We start from the raw sequence: 25901 nt of genomic DNA, 5'->3' as shown, positions 1-25901 counted from the left end.
CAAAAAACGAAACAAGATGGAACGAGGTGGGCGGGGCAAAACTCCCAAACGAAAAGCGGCGGGAGCCGCTGCCGCGGCCTCCGATTGGCTGCGGGGGAGTTCACGAGTCTATAGCAGCTTGTGACTGGAGGAAGAGGCGCGTGTCGTCACCAGCCTGGGAGTGGGGGGCCTGGACCCCTCTTGAGGGGCTGGTTGCAGAGACCCCGCCCCTCCCCGCACTGAGCAGTAGCCTGCCCCCGCCACTCTTAGCCAAGACAGGCAGCCCTCACGGGGCCGGGCCTCGTAAGTGCGCCTGCGCGATTCCCGCCTGGTAGGTGTCGTCAATGATGGATGCCAGGGGGCGAGGAATAACCACAGTCCACCTCACTCCGGATATGTGAGTCAGTGCTTCTAGTGCCCGCTCAGCCGATGCTGCTAGCACGGAGTCCGCGATCCTGAAGCACCCGCTTTGCTGGCCTGAACATGGTGTGCACATACCCAGCTCTTGACTACCAAAACTCCCATCTGAGCAAGGGATCTCGTGGCGGCCAGAGGAAATGCTCCAAGGGCTCGTTGAAGGCTACCTCAAGAGAATGGATGGCCACATCAAGATCTAGGAGCCATCTACTGACCAACTCTAATGGCACCCTAACCTCAACCAAGCAGCAGCCTGTTTAGACCAGTGGTCTCCAACCTTTTTAAGTAGATCACTTTTGGCATTTAAAAGCAACCCAAGATCTACCATGCGCTGCCACCCTCCCACAGCCCAGCAGGTAAGTCTGTGGGGAGGGAAGGAGGAGCAGGTCAAGGCAGAGGGAGAAAAAATTATTTGGGGGCACACCTCCCCAGCAGGTAAGTCTCACCTGGCCCCGGCCCCACTCAACTCACCCCTGCTCCTGCCTCTGCGGCACTGTCCCTCAATGCAGGGGCCTCAGTCTAGCCCCCCTCTTTTCCCCCCACAGACTGACCTGCTTGGCTGGGGCACACTCTTGCATGCACGCAGGCACTCAGTCCCCCACCCCAGCCTTGAATAGACTCCAAGAGCTACCACAAGAGGCTCAGAAATCTGCCGGTGGATTGAGGTCCCCTGGTTTAGCGGTAAATTGTCTTGCCCTCAAAACAGAGAAGAGAAAATAGGAAGGAAAAGGAGAGAAATCCTGACCTATGGCCTAATCCCCCCCCCTCCAGAAAGACTAGCAACTTCTGTGGATGAATCTGTGGCTCAAGGATTGGACTCTTAAGGCACCTCAAGACCCATCACTGAACCATAGTAAAAGTCATCCTCCAGTCGAGGGATTGCCAATGATTCCTTCAACTGTGAGACGGACCTATTTGTTGTGCTGAAGAAATCACAAGCTCACCAAAGAAACTATAAGCCTCCATTAATAAAGGAGGTCACTGGGGGCACAACTCATTGCTTAGGACAAATAGAAAGAAAACAGGGAAGGAAGTTAAGTTTCTGGATTAATAACAAAGTATCTGGAAGGGGATGCCAAGCTGAGCCAGCAATCACTACCCCAAAATGAGCTGAAGAAGCCTATGGATATCAAGCAGTGAAATGGGGCCTGGAGACAAGTGGAGGAGTGACAGGAAAGCAGCCCCACACTTGCCCAGTCTCCCCCTGCCAGTCTTCTTTCTGGTCTGATAGATGGAAAGCTTGGCCAGAGCCAAGAGAAAGTTGACCAGGAAAGCCCAGGACTTACTGGGGCCATGGACAGGGAGCGCACAAGAGAAAAGGTGCAAAGAGAAGGGCAGGCAAAACCATAGCAGGAGGTTCCAGAGGAGGTAGAGAAGTGCCTACAACCTGGTACACTTGAGATAGGTGTCAGTACACTGCGATAGAGGGATCTTTTGGACTGACCATTTTCTTCTGTTCTTAGGACAAACCGCCAGTTTTTCTCTCTGTTACACAGACTTCTCGACTGCTGTGTCAAGAGTCTCTGGATCCAGGATCCTATGGGCAAGCCAGAATGAATGCACTTCTACCAGCACACCTGGTTGGAAGCAGAAAAAGTAAATTTCTCTCTCTCAAAGACTAAAATTGAATTGACAATAACAACCGTCAAAGAAATGATGGAATTGAGTGTTTCAGACATTTTATGCAGATAAAGGTTTTGTCCTTGTTGTTTACATGAACATCATGCAGCCTTTTTAATATGATGACTCTGTGTTGCAGTTCACGTGAACCGGAGATGTAAACAACACAGCCTCCTATACGGAAAAAAGGGTGACTGACTGAAAAATATAGCAGGATCCCGATAGCAGCGTGTTGTCACGCCTGAAGGAAAATCAAGTGACTGTTCTAGACTAATTACTAACTGAAAGCAAGAGCAGCCAGCTATAAGGAAATAAATAATTAAAATTGCCATTAACTTAAAGAATACAATGAACAGACACTGAGTTGAACAAAAAATGATGGAAGCAACAGGTTCCCTTTTTTTTTGCAATTTCTTAGTTGGTCTAATCAAAGGTATCATCTCTGAACCAAGATGATACCTAGTTTTGCTTATCTAGCCAGAGCAGAGCAATACAGCCTTGCCAGGGCCATTGGAGCTGAGCTGCCTTGCTTCCATTCCTACACTGAGGAAAGCACCATTCTAGTAGTCCTACATCTTCCCCATGTAGAGATTGCATTTTTCTAAACTTTCTGTTTCTTGGAACCCTTAGAGCAGGGGTTCTCAAACTTTGAGATACCATGACCCCCTGGTGGCTGATCAATGAGCAACAGGGTCCCCTGCGTGGATTTGCAACCTCCCTTTTAAAGTTGCTCCTGACCCCTGTGGGAGTTGTGACCCACAGTTTGAGAACCGCTGCCTTACGGTATCATAGTTCAACATATAAGCAACTTGCAGAGGTGAATATCTAATTACAGTGGAATCTGGTTAATAAGTCACCGGGGTAACTCATCACTGTTTCATTAAGTTGATATACTGAATCTTTGCAAAAGTCCTATCAATTCATAGGAAAAACAACTTCAGCAAATTTATCCTCTCTTAGTATACTCATTTAAAAAGTGTAGAGGCATACTGTACTAAAGTCACAGTGGACATTTGCTCCTGAAAATTAGTTGGTTTGAAAGGCATCTCTAGCAACCCTCAAGTCAGCTGATGTTCTCAAAGCATTGGATACTCGACCATTTCATTTTGTAGATTTACCAGTTTTGGTGATGAGTGGATATAAGAAAGCAAAGCAAAAAACCTTTGTTTTATTCCATCATAATCATGTAATTCTTATATAATAAGCACTCTGAATTTTTACTAAGAAATTGTATATTAAACATTTCTTTGTAGTATTACTCAGCTCTGAGTGAGCCAGAGTGTATATTTTACGCTTAGAATTCTTCATTGTAAATGTCAAAGATGCCTCAGGCACGCAAAATAAATGTGGTTGTGTATACTGTTAAAAGATATTCTGAAACCTGAAGATTCAAAGTAGAATCTTGAAATATTTCATTCAGATGCAAAGGTAATTATGAAGCTACACCATGACAAAATAGGAGTTGGAATAGCAGCCATCTTACAGATTTAAAAGTGACCTGTAAATTATATTTGAGCAATCAGGGCTATGCTACTTTGTTAAACAAATGCACCATATTTTTTTACCTTAAGACCTTAGAAAAATAGGGCTGAAAGAGACTTCAGGAGATCAACTATCCAAGCTTCCTGCTCAAGGAGGGAGATCTCCACCTAAATTATCATTTCAGCCAAGATTAAGAATATCAATTCTATATTTCTCTGCTTTGGCTCCAGAGACTAATATTATTAATCTCCTACTTTAATAGAAAGGGCAAGAGCATCAAATGTTAGGTGATTAAAAGCTCTTGACAGTGACTAAAAACACTTTCTATTTTGTTGACCTTTCATACTTGTAGGCCCCTTTTAACGTAATTCACACCAAACCTGAATTATAATGAGATATATATATATCTGCTCCTTTTCTATCACAACGCTAATAAACTGTATATAATTTAATTTTCTTTTTAGCAGTCCTCTAACAGTTACAAACAAGATGTTTTGTGTTCCATATCAACACCTAATTGTTGAAAAGTATTTAACCGAAATTGTATACTAAACTTTTAAGGAAAATTCTGTTTGAAGCTCCAGATTAATCTACCACATACACCTTAATCTAAATAAGATGACAGATGGGACACTTGACTAACATGCCCCTATATCATACTAGGTGCCTTTTAATTAAATAAAAAGAGCACAATAATCCAAATCTTTTAAAATACATTTTATTAATCTATTTGATGATAATTTAAAAAAATTAAATATTTAAATCTTATGCAGTGAGGTGGAAACTTCAAATGACCAAACACTCCGAATTACCATTTTGCTGCAGTATACACAGGAACAGTTTATTTTAGGAGTTACTTCTAACGTGATCCTTGAGTTACAGAACAGTTTCTTGAGAGCATGTTGAACTCTGACAATACGTTTCACATATATCAATGTGATATACAAAAAAAAAAAAAAAATTAAAAAAAAAGAAATAAAGAAAAAAAAACTCAAGACCACAACAAACTGAGTACAAAAAATATGGGACAGGCATTTTGAAGTCAACTACTCTGCATATAGGTCTCATACTTAATGCTGCTGGTACTGTGTTGTCAGAATTCAAAGGGTATTGGAACAATGAAGCTAGTGTTCCTTTGATGCACAAGCATAAACGTTAAGACTCCAAATACTGTGGTTTGTTTTGCAAAACATGCAAAAAGCCCCCAAATTTTGAAAATCTTCAGAAGGAAAAATGAAAAATGAAAGCAGCTGGAAAATGTAAGCATTTACAAGCATCAAATAGGCCCTTTAGAGTTTATTTTAAACAACATATGTTAAACCCCTTGATTCTCAGGTAAAAGGTTAAGAGGCCGAGAGATATATCGTCTGCGAGGGTGAGGATACTGGAGGTTGGCAGTGTCAGCATCGCAAGAGTGCTCTATCAGAGGAGGAGGAGGTAGGAGCTGGGCATGACTGGACCATCTTGATCCAGCCCGTGGGGAATCCAGAGGGGGAAAGAAATACCTGAAACAATTAAGACAGGAACAAAACACCAAAACAAAAAAGAAAACAAAACAAAACAAAAACAGAAGAAAAAGAGAAAAGTAGTAAATACAAGGAGAACCAAAGGGGAGAAAAGACATGCTGGAAAAAAAAAAGCTTTAGTATATCCATGCCAAAACCAATAGAGTGTAATAGCAAAAATCAAGCCTTAATTCAAAACAAGTTTCCAGATTTGCTCAAACAGTTCTTTAAAGAAAAGTACGTTTCCACTCAAAATATAGAAAAAGTATAATGTGAAAATACTTCTAACAGGCATTTTACAAAGGAATAAGTTACTTTGTAAATTAAAAAGATTTTCTAGCACAACTATCAACATCTTTCTCTGATGCTCGCTCTCTCCAATTCATGCTTATTAACAGAGCTTTTAGTAACACTTCATTTGCAACACCAGGCACACATTAAATAATATGCGAATACATATGTTGCATTTACATCTAATTCAGATTAATCTCACTGCACATTTTAAGATAGATATAAAACCACTACATTGTTTTTACAACAGTTATCTTTCATTGTATACATCTACAAAGAATGACTATTGTTTCCATGAAATACAATCACTGTATGTATTTACAGGTTTCTACAAAAGCCTCAGGATAAATTTAAGATTTCCGGTAAACTCAAAGCTCTAGGAATTATGCCATTCTTCTGCCATTTCTATTATGACTTACCCGTAATATGCATTAATTTATTATAGCTATTAAAATATCTCTAAACATTATCTGTTGTGTTTATAGCTCTGTGGAGAACGTTTACAGAATGCAGAGGCCAAGTAATTTATGAAATTTTGCGACAGTCAACATTGGAAGCTGACTTTTGATGTTTAATAAATTAGAATGTTGTGCTTAGAAGGAATCCACTAATCCATGAAATCACAACGTAGGGGAATGTGGCATACATCAGAAAAAGTACTTTTTAGTGAGGATGGATAAACTATGACAGTGCTTACAAAACATTTCTTGGAAGTGGTTAAGTTATAAATGTAACATTACCAAACTAATTTAAACTATCATCTGTACAATTGTCAAATCACACTGTTAGCCTTAAAGGAATAAGACAGCAATTTCCGCATATTAAAAATCATTTACAAAGTTGTGATGTTTAGGAACCTTACTTATATAATTAAGCACTATGAAACGTAAAGCAAATAAACACTCAGAACAATTTTAATGAAAATTAACTGACTTTAATGGTCATTAGGCCATCTTCCCCCTCTTCCCATCCCACTTAAGAACAACAATTTTCTTTATATCAATAAACTACTTCTTTAATTTCATGAATTTTCCAGGAAAAAAAACCACCTGTCTTGGTGGAAATTTGTCTCATCAAGAAGCCTCTCCAATTATCTTTCTTTCTGAAGTTCCAACATTATCAAACTTTGCTGGCTAATACAAAAAGGTATACAAGATTTTTTTTAAAGGCCTTTTTGCGTTTAGTAGTTAGCAGGCTGCTGGTGTCTTGGGAGAGGTCAAACGGCGTTGGGGAAGGGAAAAAGGAGTTCATTTTCCATTCCTGTGTGCATGCAACAAGCAGCAAAACAGCAAAGTTACTCCAGTTAGCTTGGTATCAGCTCTGTTTTCTGTTAAAAAGGACATAATACAAATGGAGAAGGGAAAATGCATCACAAATCTAGACACACATTATCAGTACAAATAAGAACACAGCACTACTGACTGTAGTTTTTTCCAATATTTTTAATTTTTCAGTCATTCCAAAATAATTTTGGTCACTAACTTGGTTGAACATAAGGATTTTGACACATTTAATCCTTAGACGATTAAAATTTTGTTATAGGTTAAATGCCTCTTTACTGTTTAAAACATACTATCACTGAAAGTCGCTACCTAAAAATACAGATTACAAGCTATTTAATTCTGCCTTTGACTGTATTTGCTCACATACCACATGCATCTTTTCCCAAAAAATTAGCCTTCCAAAATTAGGTCTTAAGCAGGGAAGCTGATTTTTTGCTCAAAATAGCAGCAGTTGCATTTCTATTCAGGCAGGCTTTAGTGAGTCAACTGATTTCATGGCTTGTTGTAATCTACTTTATTCCTATTAATTGCGCCTCACTAAACAGGTATTAATGACTCCCTCTTTTTTTTAAGAGGCTTGATCAAGCGGTCCTTTCTTCAGCAATTTTGTTGCCGAATTTTCAATTTAACTACTCCTGGACTCCCGGTTCCTATTTTACCCTGCAGACTGTTTTTAGCTCATTTCAAAATCCTTGGTCTGCCCATGGAGTCCAGTCTTCAGCAGCAGCTAGTTTCACGTTTGTGCCTAAGCATCCAAGAGCTACTGAAAATTCAGTTGTGAAAGGATTAACACGGCAGCTTTTGCCTAAACAGGAAAGAGAGGGTGGGCTAGCTGAAGATGAGGCTGTGTTCCTGTTGCCTATGGCCATAAGTCTGGGGGTAGGGGGTGGGAAGGAATCTTTTTTCCTTCATTCTGCCTTTCCAAAAGCAATGGGCATGTTTTATCTCATCTTTAAGGGGTGTGGTATGTGAGAAAATACGGTATACCAATCTGGTCACTGATCAATATATACTTCATTTTTATTAAGCATTTTAGTTTTCTGAACTATATTAGAACTATGGAATTTACACAGACACTCAAGTATATGTGATCACAAAATGGCTGTATAATTTTTAAAAGGCAAGATCCCATGTAGTCTTGTTGCAGTATATGGTTGTGAAATCTCAGGAATTCACCACTTACAGAAGAACTGTACTTAACAATCACTTCTTTAATTTAGGAAAAAAAGCTGTATTTCCAGCACTATAGTTGCAAATATAATCTTGAATATATGCACCATTCCATTCTGAGACTGCAGAGAGCTGGAAACAAGCTAAGTGCAAACAGACCCATTCATCTCAGTGAAGGGCTCTATAGAGTCTACAACTTATCTTAATTTTTTTCCAAGCTGATATTATATCCAATGTTTTTCCTGTGTAAGTTATTCTGCTGGAACTAAAGGACCAATTTCTTGCTTTCTTACTCTATGATTTAGTCTATGGCCACCTTGTGCACTCCCACTTTTCACCCCCAAGGGAAAGTTAACTGCCTTAATACATGTTTCCCACAATCAATGGAGCAAGGCAGTGCTGTAGTTCAGTTTAAAGTCCAAAAAAGTGGGGGGTAGGTGGGCGCTCTGGAGTGTATTTATGTACGAGTCACAGTTATGTCTGTATAGGAATGCAAAGAGAAGTATAGCTTGGTGATAAAATAAATGTATTATGTAGAATTTAACCTCAGTGAGCTGTAAAGAACAGGGCCTTCAATGTGCCCTGTATGATCATGCCTTGTATGATCATATCTATATAATTATATTAAAAATGCAAGGTTCAGGAATTTAGTACAGACTCTTTCAAACTCATTTAACTGAAAGTTTTTAATATGTATAGAACACGAGTGTCATTCTAACAGAAACATAATAAAAAAAGCAATTAATAATTCCAAAAAAATAATTCAGAAAAGAACTCTAAGTTAATCAGCCTAGGTATGTAAGAAAATCAGTTGGAAATAAGAGCTAGTTGCTTCCTGTTAGAAGGCAAGCACAGATTATTGTTTCCTTCTGCATTACCTTCCTACATTATCTCAGCACAAATATGATCTGTAGTGGGTAGCCTTCCTAAGCACTTAGCTATGTACCTCAAACAATAAGACAATTACACTGCATTAAAACAGTGTTGTCTCTCCCTGTTTGAAACTACTGAAGATGTTTTTAAAAGTACAAAAAAAGAGGTGAGTGGAAACAATTTTTCAAAACAGTCTTGAGTGTTTAAAAGAAGGGTTCCATTTGTTTTATGGTTTTGCTGGTTCCCCATCTACTGACACTGGCATCGTATACAAATCTCAGAGCTACAACTCAATCTGTAGAAACATTAATACAGTAATAAATAACTTTAAAGTATCATTAACATACCTAAGAACCATAAGCAAAAAACAAAATTCAGTACAATTAGAAGTTAAATAGTTTACAGAAGAGTCAATACATTCCAAAATTCCAGTCTCAAGTTAGCCTACCTGCCAGCAAATGATCCATTTAGTGAATTCTGGAAGCTTGTATTGGCTGAACCTAAAGAAGCATTAAAAATGCCCTGCTGAGAACTACCATTGACTGGACTCCCGTTACCTTTCAGAATGCCAGTGCACTTCCAGTTGTCCATGTAATTAGCTAAAAATAAATAAAATGAATTTACTTTCCACCCCCAAATTCAAGAACATTTGATAATATCACAACTTTGACAGATATTCAGCCCATGGAAATCGGAGAAGTTTGACAATTCAACGCACTACATCAGTGTAAAAAACAAGTGTCCACCTGACTTCATAACAGCTTGAGATTCTCTCACAGTCCATCATAAATTTAAATAGAAGCTTGTTCCAGAAGCCACAGAAATTAAACGTTTGCTTCCCCATTATTGGGCTGAGTGACAGACCAAATAAGAGTGACAGATTACATAATTCAATACATTTCCAGCAGGGAAGTATTCTTTTCAGAGAGAAGTTCCTGGTCTCCCTGAAAAGATAAAGATTTGTGAACTAGCTACAGCAAAGAGCTGCACAGGACCACCCAGGTATTTCACCTGTTTTCTGCAGCCTCTCTCTCTCTTTTTTTTTTTTGTGCGCAGCTTCCTTCTCCTATTGGCTATAAAGGATTGTGGTTGTGCTCCAGCAGAATGGAAAAGCAGCACCCTTTGGAGTAAAGGTTGCAACAATCAGTTGAGTGGACTTGTTCTTAATTTAGAAGCCCATTGTAATGAAGCAGATCACAAACCACCCCTATACAAAAAGGCAGGTTAAACTGTATTTTCGTGATATTAATTGTAGTAAGCATGAATGCAGTATGTTTAATGTTCAAAAATTAATTTGGGTCAGCTTGAAAATAAAAGTCAGACTTTTGACAGAAACCGTGGGGAGAACAGGCATATGCAGCTCCAAAACCTGAACCTTAAGAAAGAGAAATTCAGAGACGAGAAGCATTTAAAATGTAGGCTTATTGAAAACATTATGAAGTCCATGGACAGCAAAAAAAATAAGTCTGATGTCTGTGCGCTACGAAAAGTCTGGTCTGGCACAAGACCGCCTCAACATAATCAATAGAAGGGAGTGAAAATTCTTTTGACATGTGGTTAAAGAAGAAATGCCTACAAAAGACAATCAGCATTTCATAACTTAGAATTCTGTGTATATCTGACATGTAGCTGGACCATGTAGGCTCATTAACCAAAGTCACTTATGAATTCTTATCATTTGAATCTGAAGAAGTAAGCATTTTGGATCACAAATTATGATTATGAGCCTACCTAAATCGCAGTGGAAGTTTGGGGTACAGCAGCACCTTTAATCTCTTTCTGCTGTACAGACCCCCCCTCCCTCTGAGTGGACAAGAAGCAAGTAATGCCATGGTTTTTTGTCTCTAGACCACTCAGTTGGCAAAGGGAAAGGGACACCATGGCAAAAAGAACAAGATTAAAGGCACTGCCATCCCACAAACTTCCATCATGATTTAGGTAGGTGCCTAATTAAAATGCATGCTATTATCGTGGTCTAAGTAAAACATGGAACAAAGTGCCCCATTATGTCCATATACAGAAGGTTTGACCTCCTTTTTCCAAACGCACACAGGAGTACTAAGACTTGTTCACAAATTCAAAGGCCTTGTGCAGGAAGAAATTAAATTTCTCTATAGATTCTCCCAAAAGTCAGTATTCAGTTGAAGTAGATAAAATATCTGACCTGCACTGCTCTTACCTTTCCATAGCCTAACACAGCCATCATCACCAGATGATGCAAGCACTGTGCCAGTAATATTCCAGCTCACTCGCCAGACCTGGGAGTTGTGATTATCAAACTGAGCCACTATGTGAATTTCAAATTTTGTTAATCCTCCAGAAGAAGTCAGTTCTTTCCTGTTAAAAGAAAACATATATGAGGGTAAAAGTCTGCAAAAAAGAATGTTAAGGCAGGAGAAACATTTAGACTAGGGATAGAAATAACACATAAACCAGTGTAAGTGATCAGAATCTGAAATTCGGTGTACAACCACTTTCAAAACGGCAGAAACCAGTTTAAGATAAACCTGGATGGATTCAGTATCAGACTTAACTGATTTATGTTAAATCAGTTTATTGAACTTCTATCCTAGATCCCCTCCAGATTCAAGTTAACTAACAGTCCCCCAGCATCCCAGGATGCTTTGCACCTCCCTTACAACTCCCCCCTTCGCAGAGTAGGCAGGCGAGCCTTGGCCCAAGCTTTCCACTTCAGCCACAAAGGGAGACGTGCTCTAGCACCCCCTAGCCTCTGGCCTGGGCCACTGCAGACATGTGACTACATTTCCAGAATCAAAAGTGAGTGTCTGTTCACTTATTTATTGGTTCAAACTATGCAGCTTACACTAACCTGCAAAGACTGAATCCATTCAGTCTTGGACTTTTTGATCATCTGTACTTAGCCTTTAAGTTCTAAAAACCCAAGTTTTCTTGAATGTGTAGTTTTCCAAGAAGTGTGCATGACAATAATGTGTTGGACTCATTAAGCAAAATAGTTTTGCTAGTTCACTGGTTGCCTTAAACAAGACATGTCAAAGCTGGTAACCTACCAAAGCTGGCAGCATGGTGATAAAACATGTTGTGCTATTCCACACACTGTCTCCTGGAAACAGCTGTGCCACTTTAGCAAGTAAGCTAATTAGCTCTGCTGAGAAATGTAACTTTTTAACCCATATTTCATACTAATAATGGACTAACACCACTTATGGCAGTTCACTACATCCAGTCATGAGCTAGCATGTACACAGCAGTACAGTATATTTCAGCACAGTACAGGCTAGCATAAACATATGCCATAACAACAGTACAGACATACCAGATGATTGCTAAAAGCACTTCTTTCTGAATAGACTTGTTAAAATAGTTAATACTGTGGCAGGGCACTTGGTGTGCCCACCACTTTAACAGGTCAGACAGTCTGCAGAACCACTGGCAGGTGACGTCACGCCTAATTAGGGAGTCAGCAGATTCAGGGGATGACAAGTGAGGCCAGGCCTGATCAGGGGAGCAACCTGATTGCAGTGGGGATGCATGATTGGAAGAGGGCTGGGCTTAGACAGGGTATAAGCCCAGACCCTAGGAACAGGGCTAGCAGTAACATCCTGGGGTGGAAGAAACATAACCGAACAGAAAGGTTGCAGCTCCTGACTGCCAGTATGGAGAAAAATGTTTGAGGCCTGTGAAGATTCAGGTAGGCACTATGGGGATGGAAGAGGTTCCTGGGGACCCAGAGGGGATCCAGAGCCCTGGAAAGGGGGCCGAGTGCCTGTGCCTGTTGAGAGGACAGGTAAAGCCGGAAAGAGTAGCCTAGTGAGAGGCCTGGACAGCCCAAAGAGCGAAGGGCTGTGTGCATGGGACCTAGAGAGAGGCCAGCCCAGCCCAGCGGAAGAGGCTGTGCATACAAGGATCTAGAGAAAGGCAAGGCCAGCCTGGAGCAGGGCTAGGAGATTGGGGGGCCTACTGAGGGGCCAGGTGAGCCCTGAGTAAGGACCTGAGCATCAGGGAGACCTGGTAAAAGAGGCCTAGGCATGCCCTGCAAGTGAGGCACAGTACAGGGGCCCATTGAGGGGTCCAGGGGTGCCCAGAGAAGAAAGGGGCTGTGTAGCATGATCCAGGCAGAGCTTCAGGCCCACTGAGAGAGAGTGACTGATCCATGGAGGGGCCCAAGAAGGTGTACCCATGGAGATGGTGGGACTAATGGCCTGAATAACTGATCAAGGACTTCAACTGGCCAACGCTGGGGCCAGGGCCTCAGACAGGCCAAAGGGTGAAAAACCCATCGCGAGGGACAGCCAGAGGTGGACTGCCTGGAGTCTCGACTAGCCTGTCAGTGGGGCCAGGGCCTAGAGAGGCACAAAGGTCCCTGGATGAGGACCACTGCTGAGAGAAAGGGGTCAGAAGGTATGCAGCATGGATTACAATGGCTGGCACTAAGCCATCTGAAGATGGGGTTCAAGTGCAAGCTGGGGGCCACAGATAGGGAACAAGAATAGAGATGGAGTCCAGATCGAAGATGGGGGCCTAGGAGAGGCGCAGGACATCTAGGGGTAGCCCAGGGAGATGGATGGAAAATCAGGTAGACCTGAAGACTGGTCCTGAGTAAGACCTAAAACTGTACACCTTGCTGGAGTTGGTTGGCATGGTGGGGCTGATGTGGTGGGGCAGCCTCCATGAAATACCACACATGGGCCACTCCGGAAAGCCTCAGCCCCCACTGCCTTGGGGGGTGACCCTGTGGAGGGGGAAGGATAAGAGCATAACCCAACAGAAAAGCACTGGGCAAGAGAAAATATGTGGACCGGCAGGCCCGGGGAGAAAGACCTGAGGCCTAAATTGCGTGAGAGACCTAGGGGTCTGAGGGCCCGGAGAAGAGCTGTACCAGTAACAAGCACCTGTAAGAATTAGGCCTGTGCAGAGCGGCTAGTATTTGCTTCAGATTCAGCCAATTCAGGGGACAGGGATTCGATTTGGTGATTTGAATCACTGTCCCAAATCAATTTGGAGATTCGGCCACCGCCAAAATCAGCCAAATCTCTGAATCAAACAGGCCCCATCCCCTGCCCACTCTCCCAGCCCTGTCAATGGCTACCCTGCCCAGCCCCAGCGTCTTGGCTCTTACAAAGCGCCGCACTCACCGGCTCTTGCCAGGCGAGGAGAGGGTGGGGGCAAGCCCCACTACCCGGGGGGGAACTCTGCCACAAGCCCCGAGAGGTCTGAAAGCTGCTGCAGCAGCCGGTAAGTGTGGGGCTATTTCAAGTGCTGGGATACTAGGGCCGGGCAGAGCAGCCATTAATGGGGCTGGGAGAGTGGGCAGGGGTCGTGGTAAGGCTCGGGGGGGGGGGGGGACTGGGGGAGAAGGCAGAGGATGGGGCCTGGCGGGGGTCCCCCCATGGTTCTCTCCTCCCCCTCCCCGCTACTTACCAGGAGAGTCTGAGTCCAGCCCCCTGCCGCAGCAAACAGGAACTGCCCGAATCTCCCCAAATCAATTCTGAGAGCTTTAAATCAATTCGGACCTTTTTAGTGGTCTCCCAATTCAATTCAGATATTCGGCTGTCAAACTGGGAGGAATCTCCTCCGAATCGAATCAGCACCTGAAGCTTCGCATGGCCCTAGTAAGAATGCCATCTGCAAGTCACAGGACACAGTCACAGGTACGGAGCTGTGTAACTGACCCATGAGGCCAGGACCACAAGTCAGGGGTCATTATAGTAAGATCAGGGCAGCCTTCCACAACATGTATATCTAATAACATTCAAGACATGGCGGGCAAGAGTGGGGCGGACTGTCCCTAAAACAAGGTGTTATCCAAAAATTTTAGGGTGCCCTGGTACATGTTACAACTACAAATAATTTGTTTTGCTTCCAGAGAGTAAGACGACGTAATTACGTAATTTTGTATTAAAAATCTACTTCAAAAGCTCACCTTAGAGGTTTTAGCGTGAAAATTCGTACATCTTTGGTTGCCACAGCTAAGATATGGAAGGATCTTCCTAGGTTTGGAGCAAATGCAATATCATGCACAGGATCAGTGACTGTCATTAGAGCTTCTGCTTTTGCATACTTCCTAAAGAACAACAGACAAGTTATGTATTAATTGAGACCCAATAAAAGGTTTAATGATTCAAATAATGTGGAAGGAAATACTATAAGTGACCAGAGCCAAGACTATCAAATACAGAATAACATTTTCTTCGTAGAAATTCAATAAATATTTTTAATTAATTTCTTAAAATATAGTCACAAACTACCATATTTTCATGCATACATCCCGCAGGGTATACACGATGTTACAAAAAAAATGGATGGGTGCAGGCTATTGACAGACGTTTTTCCCCCGCAGGGCCCAGGCAGGCCAGGCTGCGCCGCCATTGCTGAGGGGGCTGGGGCAGGCTGCACCGCCTCCCCGCTGAGCCCAGGCAGGCTAGGCTGCGCTGCCACGGGGACCAGGGCCGGGCTGTGCCACAGAGGCCGAGGCCAGGCTGCACTACTGCCGCAGGGGCCGGGGCAGGCTGCACCGCCTCCCCACTGGGCCCGGGCAGGCCGGGCTGTGCCGCCACAGCCGTGGCTCCCAGGAAGGAGCTGAGGTGGGCCACAGGCAGAGCAGCCAGGGCAGAGCCGGTGGTCAGCACTGGCTTGGTATTGGACTGCGGCCGGGGCTGGGCTGCGCTGCCTCCCCGCTGGGCCTGGGCAGGCCAGGCTGTGCTGCCACTGCCGTGGAGGTCGGGGCAGACCAGGCTACACCACCTCCCCATGTATATGCCGCTGCGGGGAATACACGGATTAATTTACAAAAATACAATTTTCCACGGGTTATACATGGGTGCGGCTTATACCCGTGGGTGGGCTATATGCGCAAAAATACAGTAATTACTTCCATTTAATTGTAATCATTGGTGTTCAGTAAGTAGACCTCTGCTTCATTTACTACATTGTCTCATGTACACAAGGTTCCAATTATGCTATCATCTATATCAGAATAAATAGCGTTTATTTTCTTGACTGTAACTACAAACTCAAAAACAGCCAGGAGTCCATACAACTCCTATGCCTCACTGACTATGCTACAGGCATACTCTAGAATGTCTGTATTTGACAATGGAATGATTTAATGTAATTAAAATATCACAAGTACATTTTTACATTATTTAATGAAGCATGCTTAACTTTACAAACCTAATGTTTCATTAAAAGTTTTTTATAGCATGCAAACGATTTGCAAGAATTATCAATAACTTATTAAAATGTAAAATATTTTACAAGTTTTTAAAAATAATAGTGCACAAATTACTATTTTGACTTAAAAAACCAACAGCATCAATCATAGAACCATATTAACCTTGGCTTTGCTAAGTTATGCACATACTTAACTTTAAACACAAGGGTTAGTAGGATCAGAGGCTTATATCCTCTGAAAATTCCAGCAATAGTAATCCATTTGAAGTGTCAGATTAACAGAAGTTTGTAAGTCCATTACATGAAGCATCAGCCAACATTTTGATATTCCTCTCCTCTACCATACAGCAACATACAGAGCAACTGTTTCCAGAGACTTCTCTCAATGTCCATATTTTTATGGAATTTTTTTCTCTCTCTCTAGGAAGTGCATTATTTTTCTACTTCTCTTTAAGCACAATATCAAGAATTATTTAACTAGCCATATGTTATGCACCAGCAAATAACCATTTTAAGTCAATTTCAAAGATTACCTTAATTTTTTAACGTACCTGGTGTTCTCATTATATTCATAAATCTGAACCTTAGCCAAAATATTTGGACTGTTGTCATCACTTCCAACAGCTATCATTGGAGAATGTGCTCGAGAGCTAAACAGGGAAAAGTAAATGATGTCAGGTTTACAAATGATTTCTAGATAAGCAACACCGTAAGTATTACAGAAAAGAACATTAAAATAACATAGTTTGCAAAAAATCAGGGCAAAAGTTAAGGGTTATCTATAGCTGTCAGTTGAAGCTTTAGTTCTGCCAATCTGCAATTTCATCCTGTGCATTGTTATGAGGAGGCATCTTGTATAATACCTATACAAAGACTGTCATAATATATATGGGGTAGAAATTGGGTTGCATAAGCAACTGTCAGTCTAGCATTTCCTAACTTTCAAATGGCTGAAGTTCTCTTGTTTATGATACTGACAGTCCCACAGCGTATGAATCAGGAGGGTTTGAGCCTGCAGCACTGAAAAGCAAATTACTACTACAGGATTTGCTTCACTTGCTGAGTTCAGGAAAAGACTACCTTCTTTCTATAAGAATGGATAAGTTGCTGGGTCTAGGGCAGAGGTGTCTAAAAAAGCACAGCTCAGACTGGCTCTCTCCACCATTCCTGCTATTGAGGGAGTTTTTTGTCCCATACACTCCTCTGAAGCAAAGGAATTAATGCTTTGTACTGGGTCTGCAGTACCTGACTGAAAATATAGTAATCTGGGAGCTTACTAAGGAAACCCACTCAGGCTCTCTCTTGCCATCTTTCCCTTAGTGCTGCTTCAGTATCTCCCTTGTTTCTTAATGCAAGAGATGCATTATTACTTTGGCAGCAGCATAGACCCAACCTAAAATTATTACTTACTCCTAAGTGTCAGAATTGGAGAGAGAGAGTGGGTCAAAATCTTGAATATTTTTCTTCTAGCTCTAACATATATCTAATCTAACAGTTGAAAGTTTAGATTTTTATTCCATTAAGTTTCAGACTAAGCCTTAGATTTGCTTTTCAATTAATCATAAAATCTAAGTGATGTTATATAACGTACCTCGAAGGATTCCAAGAAATACAACTGCAGCTTAGTTTACATGAGATTTCATGCTGCAGTGACCACTGACTGAGATTCATAACATCTGGGGCTTCGTATATCCTCACTACTCCATCTGCTGAACAGGTTGCTAACATAAGACCCATATGCTTGGGAGCAAACTTTACATCTGTAACAGATGTTCTACTGTCTACCAGTGTGGTCCTCTTTACCTGAAGACAAATACAGAAACCATTAAAGAAAGAAATGCTTATGAGGTTCCATTAATCATATTTTCCACTGTTATACACCAGGGAAGCTTGCTGTACACTTTATAATGCAATCATGTGGCCACATAAATTGTCATATAACTTGTGCTCTAAAGCCTAGTGTCCGCAGACACCCGAAAAAAAAAAAAAAAAGTTACTGGTTTACAGATACTTTTTGCACAAAATTAACTAAATCTGTTGAGTAACTAATCTAGTTAACAGTACCTATGGTGCTATTTGCATGAATTTAAGAGCATTAATATTGATATGATTTATTTAAATTTACTAAACAAATATATTTCTTCACCATAGCAGCTGTGCATGTAGACCAACCAGTGTTTAGTCTCTTTATATATAGAAAGATAATCTTCAAATGTGTATTCCTGAAATAGTTTCTATTCTAAGTGTAGACTGCTTAAAGCCATAGGTCTGGAAGACATGAGCTACTGTTGTCATATTAACACATGCTTATCGTAAAGCCTATTGACCAAATTTTTAAATGTCAGTGCTGGAATGCTAGTATTTCTGGTGCTGTATCAGGAAGTGATACTATCTAGTTATTTAAAAACAGCTTGACAAAGTCTGTAGTGTATATTGGAAGACAATCTTTAATTAAAAGAGGTAGTGAGCAAAACATGGCTTTTTTCACTGTTTATCTTTTTGGTCAAGTGATTTTTCACAATTTTTAGATTCAGGGTCCCCAATGTTAGACTCTTACCTTCCACTTGTTGTTTGACTATGGGGAAATAACACAATTATTCTAATCTAAAGAACTCAGAAAGATCACAACATCTCAGAACATTTTTTGACACTGGTTTCCTATTTGGAATCTCTAAGTTTATCTTGTGAATCATATCTAAGTGTTTATACACCTAGTAGTGCCAATATCACACAACACCCTACAACTCTGGTTTAGTTATTCTTTATTAATAGGGACACTTTAGAAAATGAGATGCACTCTTCGGATGTATTTCAGAATAGGAAGTGAGATTAAGAGGTGAAGAGAAAAAAAATAAGGACATCAAAGGACAATAACTTGGAGTTTTAAACAATTTTTAACATTAAAAATTTAGCCCTGTCATTCTGAAGTTTCAACCACTGAAATTGTGGTCCTTAATTATAAATAAACAATAGATAAGGCACAAAAAACATGAAAACAAACACGCCTGCTCAAAACCAATGTTAGCCTTTCAAGTCTCACCCAGTGACTCTGCCCTCGGAGTTTATCGTTTGACTCTCCCACTATCTCTTCCCACACAGCAGCAGTTCTGTCAAAAGAGCAAGAAGCCAGGACCTGTCCAAATTCAGGATGAGCCCAGGTCACTCGCCAGACAGACCCACTGTGCGTCTGCAAAATAAAAAAAAACACTGTTGTCTGTAGAATGAAAACATTTCTACAATTCCAAATCATCTAAATTTCACCTCTTGCATAAGTAGTTCTCTGAGGGGGAAAGAAGTTACAGCTGTACAAAGGTATCAAATCTAGACTTCAGACTCTCAAGAGAATGCTCACTAAAAAGCTGCAAATTCTCTATCAACTATATTAAATATTAAAGACCACGTTAAAAAAAAACTACAGCTACTGCAAATATCAACCACCAAAGGTCAATTAATAAACTTTATTCACCAACATTAGATTACTATGAAACTCCTAAATTTCAAATAGTAGTTCAAGTGCTAATTAGTTTGGATTGATTACAAATGAAAGTAATATTTTTCCACTACCAACCATTGCCATTATCACCTATGGCTCCTCTGTGCTTCTTTCAAGTCTGTGTTGAAGAGAACTTACATTATCTTCCTGCCTCCTTGCAGCTCCGTTCTCCAAAGGAGTAATGGCTCTCATATCTCTCTAGCTGCACATATTTTTTTGCTAGAGGAAAATGGCTTCAAAGCTTTGCCTGATTTTGTAAATGTAGGACTATAACATTTAATCTCCATGTTGCAGGGAGAGACAAGTCGGGGGACCCAAAAGGTCAAGGGGGGAACCCCAGGAGCAAAGGTCGGGGGACGAACTGAGGGGAAAAAAGCAAAATTAAGAAAAAGTACTCACCTGCAGTGAAACCTGCGGCGAAGCAGGAGCACCGGGAGGGACCCGTGCGAGCCATCAGCCGCACTTTCATACAGCTACGGCTGGCCGGTGACGTCAGCGGCAATTACCAGTCAGCGGGGATAAAGAGGACAGCCCCCAAAGAGGCGGGGGGACAGACGCCGGGAGAAACCCCAGCCGGAGGGGTCTGCAGGAGTCTTGGAGCGGAGTGAGAAACAGTGGTTCCCAACAGAGGAGGATCCGACACCTCACGCGGCAAGGGTGGAGCCGCTGACGGCAGCGAAAGTAAACCCGCACTCGGGGCACGAGCTCCGGTGCAGAGAAGGGAGGGGAAGGCAGACAAAGGCTGGAGAGACCCCGAGCCCGGCAGCCACCGCAGAGAAGGGGGAGGCACTGATCCTCCCTCCAGCTTCCAAACAGGTGGGGCGGTGGAGGGACTTGGGGGACCCAAAGGTACGCGTTACTGAGGAGGCCCCAGAGAGAGGGCGATACCATTGAGAAGGCCCCGAGAGAGGGCAACGATACTGAGAAGGCCCCGAGAGAGGGCAACGATACTGAGAAGGCCCCGAGAGAAGGCAGCACCATTACCGAGAAGGCCCAGAGAGAGGGGGCAACATTACACAGAGCCAAAGGGGCCAAGACGAGAGAGACCAGGGATAACCCTGAGGTCTCGCAACCACGTGGGGAACCTTAGATAGCCCCTAAACAGGAAGGGGGTACTGGGAGGATAGAAGTGGGCCCTGGAGGCCAGATATGAGTACTGAGGTGTACCTCGGGAGAGGTAGGAACACGGTTCTGGTGGAGGTTTTTTTGTAAAGTATTTTGTGTTTCCCCCACGTCTGGAGGGGTTGAGTGTAGAGGGAAGAGGCGAACCGGGGGAGGGGTGCGCCTAAGGATTAGGAGACATCAGCAAAGAACACCAGAGGCCTGAAAGCCAGGAAGACACTAGACATCCATCGTGCGGGAGAGCAGCCACAGGACCAGCAGTGGCCCGCCAGGCTGGGTATAGGGCGAGGCAGAGGGGAGCTGGAGCCTCGCAAAAGACCGCCGGAGGAACGAGTGGCCAGCAAGGGAGTCTGAGCAGTACCGAGCCCCACCACTGTAGAAGATTAAAAGTCGTGGCAGGCGAGATAGGGGTGGACTGTGTCACGAGTAAACACCTCCTAGAAGGACCACCTGCGATAGCGGGGCGGATACTTGTGTGCATCCAGATCAAAGTCACACGGGACAAGATGTTCGAGGCCAGGCGGGTACACCCCATTTTATAAACTCAAGAGCAATTCAAAATTTGATGTCCCTGTTCTGTTCTGGAACTATGCTGACTAACCCTGATATAAGACAGTTCTCAGAAAAAGATAGGAGGAGTTGCAGGGAAAAGTCATATCTTATAATATCTGATTTATTTTTGTAATTTCTGAAACAAGAGATTATCTCATTCCAGAAATGCACTGCTAAGTAAGTGTAGAAGTAACCAAAATACTCTACTGAATTTTTAGTCTGTACTAGCCCCTGAAAACACTTTCCTGTTACTAATAACATATTCTGTAAATATAATGTAGTATCTATACCTAGTACAGGACTACATTACCACCACAGTTTTAAGTCTCTGAAAGCTAGCATCAGATGTCTACTTACTTTTTAAATGAGAAGCACTGAATTTAGACACTTGCTGATTCTCCTTTTGCTACCATATAAAAGCTTCATGAGCCAGGAGATGTATGTGGTAACCGTGTTGGTCTGAGACAAAAACAAATGCAAAAATCTACAACTCTTGGTTCCAAAGTGATACCTTCTATTAGACCAACTGAGAAATTACAAAAAAAACACAAAGAAAGAAAGAAAAAAATTGCAGCATCCTGGCTCATGAAGAAATGCACATGTGAAGGGATTTACTGACAAAACGCAAGGAATTTCTGACATAATTACTGATATTTAAATGTACTAATAATCTTTACCTTCCAGCTGGCAGTACAGTGCCAATCCCCATTTTCACTTTTGTCCCAGACCTATTAAAACAAAATACAATCATAAACCTTGCTGTAAAGCTTTTTTCAGCCTGCAAGAAATGGAAGGCGAACAAAGCTGCCACGGTAGTACTGGAAAACATAGATAACTAAAAAAAAAAAAAAAAAAAAATAGCCATACCATGCAGTTCCATTTTCCCCTTAAAACCCTGCCCTATCCCAGTATGCTATTATACCCCTCTTTTGAAAGTAGTTCCTTGCAGAGATCAATTCTGCAGAATCAGTTGCAGGAAGTGTGTTTCTTAAAAAAAAAAATAAAAATAAAATAAAAAAAAAAATGCAAGAACTTATTTATAAAAGGTCATGTTCTGCATGACTGCACCAAAATTAGTAAATTTCACCCCCCACCCCCCCTATGGATCTCATGTCCTATTTAAACTCAAGCCGGAAGTTTATAATAATGAAGATGTGGAATGATGACTGTCTCTGTGGCTGCTGAGATATTAAAGAAGTCACAACTGAGGTATGAGGATTTTTATGCCCCAAATCATGCAACTTGCCATGCTACATGTTCATGAGCAATTTTAGAGATCAGGCATAAAATGCCCCAGACCACAATCACAAGACTCCCAGCTGTCAGGGCTGCCCTGTGCCAATACCAACAATCAGCTGATCATCAGGATTTAGCAGGGAGCAATCCCTGGTTAGGACACAGCTGCCCTGTGGCCAATCTCTGATACTGGACTAGGGCAACCACCCTAAGTCCCAAGCTGACACTCAGGCTGCCCTTTACACAATCTAAGGGAAGGGCTCCCTGAGACCCAGCAGGTTTGCTGCCTTCCACTGCCATCTCCAAGGGACCTATAGAGCAAGGCAGCAAACCTGCAAACTGTAGGGAATCCCAGAGCTCCTCACCCAGTGCCAGACCCAGGCCTGCCCCAATCAGATTACTGTCAGCATCTGGATGGGGCAGCCTCATGTCTGTGACATGCCACACACCGTTTATAATACCAAACAAACCAGCCACAAAAAGATCAGCAAAGATCTGGAGCAAATGTGGAACATCTTTGTGGCTGGTTTACCATTTGATGGCACCATAAATTGGCTTAACATATGTCACATCACATATTAACCTGTTAGGCATTACATTAATGGCACAATTGCCAGGGCCAAATGTGTATATGACCAGATAAAGGTTACAACTTTAAGACAATGGTGGGGGGGATTGGGACTTTAGGTGACAAGTCTAAACAAGTAAAATTTCAATATTCCTAATGCGGTGACTACAAATGCAACTCAGCACTTACATGGAAACATTTTTCAAGTGACTGACATTTAAAAATATTGTATTTACTTGTATTCAAGATGACCCCCCAACAGTCAGATTCTCTACATGGAAAAACTATAAATTTGTTATAAATTCCCATGTAGAGAAACTAATTATTGGAGGATTGCCTTTAATTCATGCCCTCCACTGCTGCAGGGGGGCAGGCAATGAGGCAGGTTGCATGGAGAGGTTAAGTAGCTTGCCACCTGCATGTGCCTGCCACATTGCCACTTCTACCCCCTGTAGGCCTCCCACCCCACCCCCAGCCCTAGCCCTGCCTTTCCCCCATCCTGTCCCAATCTTCTGCTCCCCTCTCCCCTCCCCAGACTGCTCCCCGCTTTCCCTGTTCCCTTATCCTTACTCTGTGTTGAAAGGCTCTAGACCCTTTCCAGCCTGAGGCCCTAAACTCGGACCTAGCCCAGGTCCATAGCAGCAGTGCCCCAAACTGCAGCATGGCTAAAACCTGTTGGCATGAAGCATAGGTAAGGGGGTGGAAAGGGGAAGAAAGGGGCAGGTAGAGGAGCAGAGTTGCACGGGGTAGGGACATGGGAGGAAGGAACTTCAGGGGGAGATGGCACAGTGCAGAGCTGGCAGTGAGGGCAGAGAGCAGCTGCAACTACATATCCCACTGCCTTCATATTGATTTTAAGTGAAGGGGCTTTCTCCCCAATGTTAAATGAGGGGAGAAACCTTTTCTTAGAATCAAATAAATACAGTATATGAAATGTTGTAAAAATAAATGACAGTCCAGAACATGTGTGAGGCAAGCGTTTTTATGGGTGATATCTTTTATTGGACCTACTGCATGGTTGAGATAGATTTAGACAAGTAACAGTGTTATATCAGTACTACAAAAGATGCAAATCTTGCCAAAGACTTGCTTCAAACATTTCCAAAAATGTGTAAGTTAGTAAGTAAGAGAAAACTTAATATATTCTAAACAGACTGTGAAATTTACTACCTCTTCCTTTGTGGACATCTGCAGTCAGAACACAAGATCAACAGTTTAGGAGTCTTTTTTCTACGCCCAATGTCTCTCATTTGGGTATAGGACCTTGATCAAATCACTTCCACTCTCTTTTCCTCAGTAATCTCACATACCAAAAAAGATGGGGGCAATCTAGCTGGATCTTTGTGACAGTCTACACAAGATGCTACTGCGCAGTTATTACTGCTCGTTTATTTAATGCATGTACTAACAAGTACTAGATAAATGCACAGTAACCTCAGTTTCTGCAGAGCAGCACTGGCAAATACAGTACCTTTTTTGTGATACTACTGCACAGTAGCATCACGTAACAGTTTTTGCCACATGACACTACTGCCCAGAAGTACTAGGCTACTGCGTAGTCAGCATCTCATGTAGACGCGCTCTGTGGCACCTTCACATAAGTGGCTGAAGAAGTCACCAATCACAGCAAAGGAGTAAGTGCACTAGGCATATGCAATCTATTCTTGCTCACTAGGCAAACTTAAGGGAAATAATTTTGCCTGCAAGCCTACATTCACATGGTACTCTGATACAGCATTAGCTATGATGTTGGCTACTTGACAGTGCAATCTCTCAGGTTACAATACCCTGTAGAGTAAACTAGACCAAAAATGGAATACCACCACACATGCGAGACTGCATGAGACTTACTGAACATAAAGTTTCTATGATAAAAAGCAGCATTATACCATTCATGAACAGCAAACCCTGAACATATTATTAAACCTTACTCCTTCACCTTCACAGACAGTCACACCTTCCTTAAGTATGTTATCTTTTACATTATATCAGCTTAATTTGAAGTGATACAGTTCTACTCATCACCTACATTTTACAAGTGATATGCAGATGCAGCTGTGACTGCAGATGCTCATAAAGGAAGAGGTAGTACATTTCGCAGTCTGCTTAAAATATATTAATTTCTCCCTTATTACCTTGTTAACAAAAGAGAGGCCCAGGCCAACCTTCTAGGGGAACTTCCCTGCTAACAATGCCTGTCTTTTTTTAAAATAAGTAAATAAATAAAACCAGCATATGAAAGGCAGATATGGCTCCACTTAGTGAAAGGAAACTTGAAAACCAAGCTGTTGGCATGTCGTGCAATGGGGTTGCAGCAGGCCTACACCCACAAAGACACCTATGAGCCTCCCTTCATGGGGAAGGCAACGGAAGACAAAACCTGGGGGCAATAATGAAGCGGGAAAGGGGTCGGGGGGGGGGTCAAAAGTTACCCATGAGGGCTCCAAGGGGGAGCAGGGAGCGGAGCCAGCACCCACTGACCCCCCCAAGCCCCGCCGGGAGAAGGGGCTGGCAGACTGCCCCAGGCCCCGGGGCGTCCCCGTAGCCACAGTCTCCCTCCGGGCCCGGCACTTGCAAGTGAGGAGACTCCAACCCCAAAGACCTAAGCAGCGGCCGCAGCCCCGCACACGCGCAGGACCTAACGTAAATGGCTCCTGCAGCACCCCAAGGGAAGGGCTACGGCTCGGCCCCGCGCTGGAAGCCCCAGGCCCGCCCGCCGCCGCCGGAACCACGTGGCTGCCGCAGGCCGGCCGGGCCAGGGCCCGCCTGCGCCCGCGCCGCCAACGGGCCGGGCGAGACCACAGCAGACGCCGGGGGGGGGGGGGGAGCGGGCAGGGGGTTCCCCCCCCCCACAGCACAGCACGACTCGACTCGACTCGCCCAACGGCCGCCAACAAGGCCGGGCGAGACCACAGCAGGCGCGAGGGGTGGGTTCACCCCCGCCATTACGGTTGGACTCGCCCCCTTCCCCGCGCACCTTGACGCTCTGGTCGCTGGAGCAGGTCGCCATGCGCCGCCCGTGGAAGTCGAAAGAGACGTCGTGGATGAGGTCGCGGTGATCCGCCGCGATGCTCCGCGCCACAAACATCCTCGGCGCCTAGTCCCCCGCTCGCCGACCTTCGGCACCGCTCGCCCTGCCCTACCCTGCCCGCCCGCGG

General features: G+C 43.1%; 1 protein-coding gene and 1 long non-coding RNA gene across 3 annotated transcripts; one reads left to right on the top strand and one right to left on the bottom strand.

Moving 5' to 3' along the window:
* The first annotated feature begins 164 nt into the window (after nucleotides 1-164).
* On the top strand, nucleotides 165-4488 carry LOC109283872 (uncharacterized). The gene is made up of 2 exons (XR_002091181.2): nucleotides 165-752; nucleotides 1860-4488. It is a non-coding gene; the product is annotated as an uncharacterized LOC109283872 (long non-coding RNA).
* SEH1L (SEH1 like nucleoporin) lies at nucleotides 4201-25901 on the bottom strand. Of its 2 annotated transcripts, none has more exons than XM_006271942.4 (9): nucleotides 25721-25901; nucleotides 21617-21667; nucleotides 18813-18959; nucleotides 17364-17575; nucleotides 16324-16422; nucleotides 14523-14663; nucleotides 10800-10957; nucleotides 9069-9219; nucleotides 4201-5003 (listed from the first exon to the last, which is right to left on the bottom strand). In XM_006271942.4, exons 1-9 carry the CDS (start codon nucleotides 25829-25831, stop codon nucleotides 4814-4816), a joined length of 1260 nt encoding a protein of 419 aa, XP_006272004.2. In that variant the 5' UTR covers nucleotides 25832-25901; the 3' UTR covers nucleotides 4201-4813. The 2 variants fall into 2 exon arrangements, with proteins under 2 accessions (XP_006272004.2, XP_019346038.1); XM_019490493.2 differs by lacking the exon at nucleotides 4201-5003 and adding an exon at nucleotides 6207-6621 and having other exon boundaries at nucleotides 25721-25900.

Source organism: Alligator mississippiensis, chromosome 3 (assembly GCF_030867095.1).
Source record: "Alligator mississippiensis isolate rAllMis1 chromosome 3, rAllMis1, whole genome shotgun sequence".
In the NCBI taxonomy this organism is placed as follows: Eukaryota; Metazoa; Chordata; order Crocodylia; family Alligatoridae; genus Alligator; species Alligator mississippiensis.
This window is presented reverse-complemented; position numbering and strand designations above follow the sequence as displayed.